The sequence below is a fragment of the Rhamphochromis longiceps genome, linkage group LG17 (genome assembly GCF_057381845.1).
Source record: "Rhamphochromis longiceps isolate RC_006_pf linkage group LG17, R_longiceps_female_GT1.1, whole genome shotgun sequence".
Classification (NCBI taxonomy): Eukaryota; Metazoa; Chordata; class Actinopteri; order Cichliformes; family Cichlidae; genus Rhamphochromis; species Rhamphochromis longiceps.
Genome location: NC_140573.1, coordinates 26,608,958 through 26,619,088, shown reverse-complemented (window position 1 = coordinate 26,619,088; position 10,131 = coordinate 26,608,958). Strand labels below are relative to the sequence as shown.

The window sequence follows — 10,131 nt, the reverse complement described above, 5'->3', positions numbered from 1 at the left end:
TTTCTCCTTTTATTTGAATAATCAGTAGGGAAAGACACACATGGACTGCTGATTCACAAAGGAAACAAAGTGTGATTTAAGTCACTCTGGAACTCAAAACGTTACATGAACTCAGGAGACTCAAACAGAAACTCACCTCAGCTGCCGCCCCATGTGGGAGTGAAGAAAGAGTGAGCTATTTGCAAAAAGAAAATAGGGATTTTATGGTTTTTATCTCTTTGTAGATCATTACATTTATGTAATCTAACTGGTATTGAAAGGGTTAAAATTCTGAACTTGAATGAAATTTTGGTTTTAAGGACCAGAACTGATTCTTATTTAAAAAAATCAAGTCAATGAAAGTAGAAATATGTTTTAATATATTTGAATTTTATAGCATTTTGTGAATTTAAACAACAGGTTGGCCATTTTTGGCCACGAACAAGTCGAGTGGGAGTTTTTCTGTCACTGTGCAAAAATATATTAATGCATAAAAATCATTGATACTGTTAATTATTGATATAATTGTAGTTGCAGTGACGGTTACAAATAAATCAGGTTGCATGTATTACTTGGAAGAAAATGGGATTTTATGATTTTCTCTGTTTATGAATACTTACAAATGAACAAGCTGAGAGAAAGTTTGCTCTATTTCGCTTTCCCTGCACAAAAATAACAATAGAAAAAAAAATCACTGTTGATGTTAATTGATTACACGTCCCAGACTCTGCTATTAATAATACAAGAAAATCCAGTAGCAATGCAAATATATGAAAGTGAGTTTTGAGGTTGTCTTCCAACAAGTGCATTGTACAAACAAACTGGTGTTTCAAGGTTTAAAAATGTAAAAAATAAAGGGTTTTTTTATATTTATAAAAAGAACTGATGTTATAGTTTAAAAATGTATGCAGAAAAATAGCACAAAAACCCCACAAAAAAATTATAAAAATTACACACCTAATCTGTTGCTGGACACTTTTGGCCAAGAACAAGCTGAAAGGATAGTGATTTTGAAGAAACCCAGAGGGTTAGTTAATTAATTAAAGACACATTTATGTATTTATTTATTTATTTATTTTATTTAAAATGTAATTAATTATTGACACATATAATAAATTCCTTCAAGAAATGAATTCATGTCCTTCAAGAAGACAGACAAATACAGCAAAAAAGGAAAACCGTAAAACACAAAGGAGGCCAAATATGTAAAGAAATTCAAAGAAAGAACGATGTTACACTTTTCCCCTTCAAAAACAGGTGACACTGGTTAGCAATAGAGTCTGTGTCGGCCCTCTGACTACTTCAGCTGAGGGAACAACTCAGACCAGCTCATGTTTGCCATACCAAGTTCATCATCATCAAGACTAGACAAGCTAATATCCAACAATATCTTGTTCAGGTTGTCGTTCAAGGTATCTGAGACGAGGCCCTCTGTGATTGAGGGACTGGCTGGTGCGCCTCCTCCCCACAAAAGCTTTCTGGAGTAACTACTTGTGAAGCATCCGGTGGGTGACTCTGCTGGTCCGGTCACTCTGGACGGAGCGGATTTGAGAAGCTCAGTTGGGGAGTTAAACAGAGGCAAGTCTTTAAAGGGAGTGCTGCTGAAGCTGAAGGTGGTGTTGTCGTGTTGTGGAGTATCTGTGGGACCACCTGGTGTATGAACAGGAAAAAACATCAAACGGTAATTGAAACTGGAGCATCCCTGCAATCTATTTAACTATGTTAAATTTCCCCCTCATGTGGTAGCCAGAACCCTCCAGCAGCAAAGCAAATGTAAAAGAAATTTGAAGCTAAAAGCTCCTAAACTACTGCAAAAAGGAGGTCTGAATAAGTCTCCAATAAGAAGTTTAAAATGATAGTATCAAGTGGGCCTTATTTGAACTTGTTTTGGTATAATGATAGATATGCTTCTGAATAGTTGGGTAAAACAGACAACCAGAGTAAATTTCTAGAGCACTAGGAGCGTGATATTTCTTCCTACATCAACAGCCTCGCCTTCTGTTGAGAGAAATCCTCTTCAATATGGACAGTTCGGATGGTTTAAATAGTGTCAGATCTAAATTTGTTTCTGTCTTGCTGCTTTGGTGTGGGCCTAATCATGTAGTGTTTACACAAAGAAAAAAAAAGGAAAAAGAAACAGGTGACACTGCTTAGCCATAGAATGTGTTTCGGCCCTCTGGCTATTTCAACTGAGGGATGAACTCAGACCAGCTGATGTTCGCCATACCAAGGTCGTCATCATCCAGACCAGAGAAGCTAACATCCAACAATATCTTGCTCAGGCTGTCGTTCATGGTATCCAAGACGAGGCCCTCTGTGATTGAGCGATTGGCTGCTGTGGAACTGCCTCCCTGCAGAAGCTCTCTGGAGCAGCTACTTTTGAGGCATTCGGTGGGTGACTCTGCTGGTCCGGTCACTCTGGAGGGAGCAGATGTGAGCAGCTCTCTTGGGGAGTTAAACAGAGGCAAGTCTTTAAAGGGAGTGCTGCTGAAGCTGAAGGTGGTGTAGTCGTGTTGTGGAGTATCTGTGGGACCACCTGGTGTATGACTAGGGCTGAAGTCCAGAATATTTTGACTTCCTTTGCCCACCGGGGTCACTTTAAAAGATGCAACATAAGAAGGTGGCTTGCTGGGGGTGGATGAGGTCAAATGGCTTCTACTTTTTATCTGGGTTTTGAATGAGAACTCCCTATCTGGGCTTTTCTGCCCATGCTTGTCTTCATCCAGCTCAATATGTGGATTGTCCTGGAATGTCAAAGCATCGGAGGCTACGCCAGAGTCAAAGAAATTACTTTCGTGGCAGAGGAGAACAGGCTCTTCATTCACAGAGAGAACCAAGCGCTGTTTGCGCCGTGAGCTGCTGGCTTGTCTCTTTGGAGGAGCTTTGGGGGTCTCGCATTTAATCGGAACACATACCAGCTCCTCCTTCACTTCTACCTTAAAGTCCGTATTCTTCTGAGGAGATATCATCACAGCTGGGGAATCACTTTGTGTCACCTGTCAGACATGCAACCATTCCCATTAAAATCTTAGTGGTATGGGTGAAGTTCATACTCATCTCTATGCACATAATGTTGTCAATGTAAACTCTAGGGAGTTCCAAGAAATACTTGTTTTGAAAAGCAGTTTGCAACTTGCATAGCTTATGAAGTAAAACAACAACAACAACACATTTTAAAAAGCTGAAATATATGAGAAATTCATTACCTTCGGTGCTATGCGGACTCTCTTTGTTCCTCGTGAATTGTTCCCCTTCTGCTGGGAGCAGGGCGGAGGAAAAGGGGTAGAAGTGGATGGCAGGTAGACAGAAGGAGTGACGGGGAGCTGTATGGGCACCAAGTATGAATCGGTTCGAGGCAGAAGAGGTTTCATCTTTCTCTCTGAACACAGAAAACACATCAACATTGCACTACACATTTCCAAACTAAACAGCAGTTTGCCAACCTCTGACTTTTCTCAAGTCTCAAATTTATAAAACAACTCATACATTTCTTTTAACTCACCAGAGCTAGTTGGTGTTTTTCTTGCATCTGGAAGTGTCCTCTTTTGGTGCTGTGAAAAGTAAGATGAGACAGAAATTATATCAGTTAGGAGCCTTACTGTGCTGCCACCTACCAACACTGTAACTTGGCGTTCTGTCCAAAACTTGTCCCTTGATAGCTGACCCTACATCTTTACCCTCAGGAAAGGACTAAAAGGAAGTTTTATGATTGTATGGATACCAGACATTAGGAGAAACAAGTGCTCTTAAAGCACATTAGCCTTTCAGACTGACTTCAGCCTCTCTGCTTCCCTGCTGCTCTCGTCTCCTCCTGCAACAAAAACAGGTGTAGCTACACTCTGTGGGTCTGAAAGTCTGGTGACAAATAGATTCATGAACGTTCAGATTTTTCTGAGGTTGTGACTTGAAGATGGCTCCTGAAGAACTAAAAGAAAAGAAAAAGAAAGGGGCTAAATCAGTCTTACTTGATTAGCCAGTAAAAGCATTGGCACAGGAACAGTGGCAGTCACTGGATCACAGCCCGGCTACAGAGAGAGATGTGAAGTGAGATTAGGGGGAAAATAAGATGAAAAACAACATGAGGAATCTCAAAACACTCTCAAGGTGTCAGCCATGAAAAAAAAAATTGAAAAACAAGGATCCAAGAATAATCATTATATAAACACAAGGTAAAACAATAAGCATTTAACAAGCATTCTTGCAACAAAACATTCAGGCCAAGTACCACAAATGTTCCCAGATATCACCGATGTAAAAGCAACGAGTCAGCTGCACTCACCTTGTACACATGATCAAGTGTGAGGCATCGATTGGCTTCAGGTCGGATAGTCCAGAAAGACATTTTACCATCTGGAGACGTTTCACGAATGAACAGGTCATGCACAGAGAGGTTATGGCGGATGGAATTCTGCAATTATAAATGAAAAAGTATTTGAAAACTGCTGCTTGCTGCAGAGCTGTGAACATATCACACTTTCAGCAGCTCTGAAGTACCTTCCAGCCTGGTTTGGCCACATCTCTATAGTAAGGGAAGTTGTCCTCAATCCACATGCAAATCTCGTTTAGGGTCATCCTCCTGTTCTTTCTGCTATTGATAGCAAACTGGATCATGACCATGTAGGAGTACGGTGGCCTCTCTGAAATGGGTTGCTGAGGAGCTTCTGCACTGGTATGTGTATTGTGTGCCTATATGACAAAAAACAAACAAACAACAGTCAATAAATCTGACAGTGTAACTATTTTCTGTAATCAGACTACTATTGCTGTCATTATAAATCACAGTCATGACCAATTGGTTATGAAAGGGTGTTTAGGGAACATGTAGCAACATGTCTGGGGTTAATGTTGCCTTCAGACAAGTTTGTGTCGGCACATAAAGGGCAAGGGAAAAAAAGCAGTTAACAAGAAAAAGCTCTGAACCTCAAAAGTCTGTAAAGAGTTCTGGTTCTCCTTGCTGCTGAGCTGCTTTGTAGAGTTTGGCTCCAAGGCACATGTGCTCATCCTACCCAACCACTTAAGGTCGGTAAGGCTGTCGTCAAAGGGACCGCAGTTTACATCCTTATTCACTAGTAAAGTAAAAGGGGAAAAAACATTGTTGCTTAAACAGAGGAGGAGTTAAATACAGATTATCAAATCAGACAGAGAGAAAAACAAGCACTAAATTCCACACTTATAGTTTAAGTATTATCCTAAACATTAATAAAAGAAATTTTTTTCCGTACATGGTTTAATTTCAGTTAGAAGTTTGTCACCTGGGAAACTGCGTGTAGTTTCAGCTTTGACTTTATGTCCTTCTGTACTCCTTGTAGCAGCCGCTTCAGCAGCAGACTGAGGATCAGCTCCATAGTCCCACTTGTTGCCACTCCCACTCAGAAGAATGAACTTGTTTGGGCCCTGGGCACCACATTCATTGCCTTTAGCTGTGAGGTCCCCAATAACGCTTTGAGCTTCTACTTTTTCGGGACTGACAACCACCTGAGTATCAGACTTGGATGGATGGTCCATGATGCGGATACCACCAGGAAAGCTCTGAACAGCAGCTGGTATTAACGGATCTTTGGAGCCTGATTCTCCAGGCTGTGAATCCGTCGCATTTTGATGAAAAGGCAGTTTTCTTCTTTTGAGAATCCGGGGTCTCGTCGGGCTCCGTCTCATGGTCAGATCATTGAAATGTGCCAAGTTGTTCAGAGGTATTCTGCACAAAAAACACAAACGAGCCTGAACAACGGAGATTAACTGTTACAACAAGAGTTAACAGTAACGGTAACGTTTAGCTGGGAGATGGAAATTATCAAGTCAGTTACTGGCGTTAGCCATCAAGTCCGTTCACAGCAATTCAGTCTAGATCAACTCGGAAAACTCACCGATTTAGCTCAAATACTGATCATAATAAAATACTAAGCATTTAACGCTAAACGGGTTAAATGTTATCTAGATAAAACTAAGGTCCGCACCTTCTTTTTATATCGTCAACTCCTCACTTTAGCGGCTAATTTCCTTCGGTTAGTGACGATTTCCAGCTTGTAGAACAAAAGACGTTAGCCAATGTTTTTAACTGTATGAAACGTTGCCAGGATTATATTTATTAGCAATCAAGATGTTCGTATATAATAGCTACGACACTAGAGAATTTTTGTCTGGATAACCATTTTGACAATTAATGAAACATTACCATATAACTTACATTAAGGTTAAGTATTTTTCCCGATGTAACAAGTCAAAATATATTCTAGTGAAAACCTCAATAGACTCAAATGACAACTTCAGACATAATTTGCGGTAAAACATACAGCATCGCTGTACATTCACTCCAGACATACTGCGCTATCCTGGGAACCACAGAACCATCCTGTGACTACATTACAAACAAATAAATGTAATTAAAATATATTGATGTCGCGGTAAAATTGACAGTTTTACTACAGATTTAAAGTAACTTTTCCACACATGAAGTCTTGATTAGGTGATGAGATTAGAAATACTTTATGTATTCTATATTTAGGGAAATATTTTTGTTACACCTGTGAAAAGACTGATGATATAATAATCATAAGAAGAAGAATATTTGGCAGATGACTCTGCCAGACAGATGTATTCTATTATAGAGAGTGAAAGCATACGATATGAAAGATTTCCTGCATGTGTGTTTATGGCAGTGGAGTGAATCAGATATCCAGTTTCTAACTAATTCCAAAGCCAGCCTTCCTAATATGTTTCTTGACGCTTTCTTGATGTCACCAGGTCTCATGCTGGCCCCCCAGCAGACCACAGCAATGCTGACAGATTGAAAATCTCCAAGTTTTTGCTGCACACATTGAAGGATCTCAGCTTTCTGCGCTTCCCCATTTTATATACACTCTCTGTGCTGGTTTTCCAGTTCAGCCAGTTGTCGATGTGGGCGCTCAGGTACCTTTTACTCCCCTACCACATCACCATACTGAAGAGACAGGCCTCCCAGACGACGCCACGAAATCATCCAGGAGTGTTTTGGACATTATTTCATACATCATAGTTATTTCAGGAGTACTTTGTTCTGTTATCTCCCATTTATATTTTGTATAATAATAAAAGTGGGACCAAATGGGACCCAGTAAAATATAGCAGTGAGTGTTTTTGGTCTATGTGCTTTCCAGGAAGTTTAATGTTCTGAGGAGGACAGCGTCTGTCTAAACAACAAAAAGCAGAAGAAGAAGAAGCACCATTTAGCTGCCAGTTAAAAAGGAAGGACCAGGACACGGTGTCAGAAAAGAAAATACAGTACTGTTCGTTTCTTCAGACGATAAGTGATAAGCTGTACCCAGTTCATAAAGCATGCAGATTGTTCATGTTGAGTCTAAGCAAGTCTCCTGATTATCTAGTAAACAACAGCACCCTCTGCTGTTCCTAAAGAAAATTGACAGAGTTTCAAGTGTAACGTCATTGCTGGTTCAGCTGGGGGCAAGGTTGCATCATTAACCACAAGCTGAAATCAGTGCAGAGCACTAAAGCATGACAGGTTACATCCAAAAACTGAAGCTTGGTGCCGCTCCTGCTTCGCTAAAACTCATTTTAAGCCTCTGATGAGTCGAACCACTGAGATCACGTGATCCAGCTTTGCTCGGGGTCGAGGAGCTGATGGGTCAGGGTATGGGAAAAAGGAAGTGGGGATCTTTTTGGACACCAAATATCCAACTGTAGTCCTTACACTAGAGACGGCTTTTGATCTGACCACAGGCTTGGACAGTGTTGACACAACCAAACTAGACCCCGCAGTTGGGGGCAGGAAACTGCGTCCCCTCTCCACTTTCTCATGATTGAACACTGATGTTGCAAAAGCACATGAAGTCTTCAATCAGGGTAAATAACTGCACTCGGATGCCTTCTCTTGAAGCCACGACAAAGAGAGAAACTTGTCAAGACTCTCAAGTACACACACGCACACATCCTTTGGGGATGAAAGAAAAGTGTCAGCATCACGGCACAGTCTTACCCTTAAAGGAGGGAAGCAGTCGGGCCATTCCTGGGCCAGAGTAGGAGAGAAGACAGATAGCATCTTGGGAATCTGTATACAGTGATGTGAGTCATGTGTGCAGTGTGTAGTACCTACGTATGCCTAACATTTATCGCAGGGAGAGTGGTGTTTATAGTGTCGGACACAGGCGAGCAGGCACCTGGCTTCTTTTATTGTCAAAATGCGTACTCCCTTTGGGTCTGCTTGCTGATGAGCTGTTCAGGGGTGTCAAACATAAAGCGCAGGGGCCAGAATCGGTTCGGGAAAGACTCTAATCCAGCCCACTGGACAAAATAGTTTCAGTTTTTCTGCTATTTACTACAGAAAGTATCTATACCAAATAGAAAAAAGTGCGAAAAAAGCACTTTTTCTGTAATTTTACACATTTATCAAGTTTCACTGGTTCGGTCCACTTCAGACCAAAGTGGGCTGTATGCAGCCCGTGGTGTAAAATGACTTTGATGTGTCAGTTCTAGATGGATAATGAATTTGACTACTTTTAGTCTCTACTTCAGCGCTGCTGGCAGCATTCACAAATTCAGTCTACTGTGCTGCGTAGGAAGCTTCTTTATTCATGCATATTTCTACCTAATTTCACCTGCTTTGTTTGACAGCAGGGTTGTTACTATAGCCAGGTTTTTACTATGCTTGTGAGTTTTTTTTAAATGAGATATAAATACCCACTCATTCTTATATATGATAATATTGCAAATAATTGTGTAATTGCTATTTTTGTAATCTTTTGTATAGTTTTAGTAAACACTTCCACAAACTTATATTTTCTCCTTTTTCTAAAACAGACACCATCAAAATTGCGACGACATTATGCTGTTGTTGCTCAAGCTTTAAAAATGACGTGATTCACAAACCAGTGGGTGGAGGGGCAGTGGCTAAATCATCAGCTTAAAACAAGCTTTAAAAATGACCCAAAAGGCACAGAAAACAAAGTTACAGTCCAGTGACAAATTAGGTGTGGCGAAGCCTTGCAGGCAGCTAGTGGTTGTAAGTGTTAGAGTGGGTACCGTCTGTCAGCTTAAACTATCTATCTCATTATAATGGATAAAGACTTAAGAATATTCTCAGTTTTTGTGGCCAAATGTAAACATGCTCTTTTTCTGCGGTAAATCTGTGCATTTTAATGTAAAAGTCTGTGGAGTGTGGGACCAGCCGCAGCACTTTTCTCTCCCTCTTAGACAACTAAACGCAGTAACCCTTCTTTCATTTTTTCTCAACCAAGATGTTTCTGCCATGTTTCAGTCCTGCTTCTCTAACAAAACGCATGAGAAATTAATGAGATTGTTCTCACAGCTACGGGGGCTAAAGATGGAAAAACCTATTTTAATTTAATGGTCATCAAACCACATTTTTATTTCTATATCTACCAAAGGGTCAAAACTCATCACTATGGGTGAAGATGTCTGTATGTGGCAAAGAGCTAAGGGGAAGATGACAGTCATGGTACTGCTGGGGATTGAACCCAGGACCTTCTGCGTGTAAAGCAGATGTGATAACCACTACACTACAGAACCAGATGGACTGCCAGCCATTGTTTTTACCTGATGAGTTGAATCCCATGCTGCTGATTCCTTATAAATATGTGGAAATATGTACATTCTGTGCTGCAGCTTGAAGGGGATGTTAAATGATCAAAAAAATAAAAATACTGTAAAATGCAACTTTAAATCCACCAGAAGTCATTTCAGAGCAGAATATTAAGAACAAAGTTATATGAAATGAATAAAGGCACACAGCAGGCGTTTGACACTTTCCCCCTAATGCTCTTGTGTTGACAAATTGAGCCTGCTTCTCTGAGGAGTCGTTATATGACAGACCTAGTCCAGAACCCAGTCTACCTTTCTATTTACCTTTCATTTTATGCGTGACAAGTCTGAAGACTTTATTAGCCAACAGATAAATCAAAGGGATGTAGCTATCGACTAGCAGTGCCAATATCTACAAAAGAGACAAACAGAGGAAACACTGAGTGGGAACCCGGAGCTGAATGACAAGCTTTCCGATATCCCTGTGTTTGTGTTATTGGTCTCAACAGCAACCCCCCATTACTGTCTGCATGCATGCTAAGACTCTTGAATTGTCCCTGATTTCCTGCTGTGTTCAGCAGTTCACGAAGGCAGACAGTCCTTCTGTGTTACTGTCAAATT

The 10,131-nt window shown here is 40.6% G+C and overlaps 1 protein-coding gene and 1 non-coding gene across 4 annotated transcripts; both read right to left on the bottom strand.

Moving 5' to 3' along the window:
• Positions 1 to 1,030: 1,030 nt before the first annotated feature.
• LOC146649803 (forkhead box protein M1-like) lies at positions 1,031 to 6,729 on the bottom strand. 3 transcript variants are annotated; one of them, XM_085386530.1, is made up of 9 exons: positions 5,202 to 6,729; positions 4,900 to 5,045; positions 4,474 to 4,665; positions 4,259 to 4,387; positions 3,945 to 4,004; positions 3,482 to 3,530; positions 3,186 to 3,358; positions 2,207 to 2,975; positions 1,031 to 1,629 (listed from the first exon to the last, which is right to left on the bottom strand). In XM_085386530.1, the coding sequence occupies exons 1-9, from the start codon at positions 5,632 to 5,634 to the stop codon at positions 1,277 to 1,279; spliced, it is 2,304 nt and encodes a 767-aa protein (XP_085242656.1). In that variant the 5' UTR covers positions 5,635 to 6,729; the 3' UTR covers positions 1,031 to 1,276. The 3 variants fall into 3 exon arrangements, with proteins under 3 accessions (XP_085242656.1, XP_085242655.1, XP_085242653.1); XM_085386527.1 differs by lacking the exon at positions 1,031 to 1,629 and having other exon boundaries at positions 1,700 to 2,975; positions 5,232 to 6,729; XM_085386529.1 differs by lacking the exons at positions 1,031 to 1,629; positions 3,945 to 4,004 and having other exon boundaries at positions 1,696 to 2,975.
• A 2,696-nt stretch (positions 6,730 to 9,425) lies between these two features.
• trnav-uac (transfer RNA valine (anticodon UAC)) lies at positions 9,426 to 9,498 on the bottom strand. Its single transcript has one exon. It is a non-coding gene; the product is annotated as a tRNA-Val (tRNA).
• Positions 9,499 to 10,131: the final 633 nt, after the last annotated feature.

Coding starts and splice junctions, on each gene's coding strand:
- LOC146649803 (XM_085386530.1), bottom strand. CDS start 5,634: ATGAGACGGAGCCCGACGAGACCCCGGATTCTCAAAAGAAGAAAACTG. Junction 5,046..5,201: donor TCTAACTGAAATTAAACCAT/GTACGGAAAAAA, acceptor TTACTTTACTAG/TGAATAAGGATGTAAACTGC. Junction 2,976..3,185: donor GAGTCCGCATAGCACCGAAG/GTAATGAATTTC, acceptor CATGTCTGACAG/GTGACACAAAGTGATTCCCC.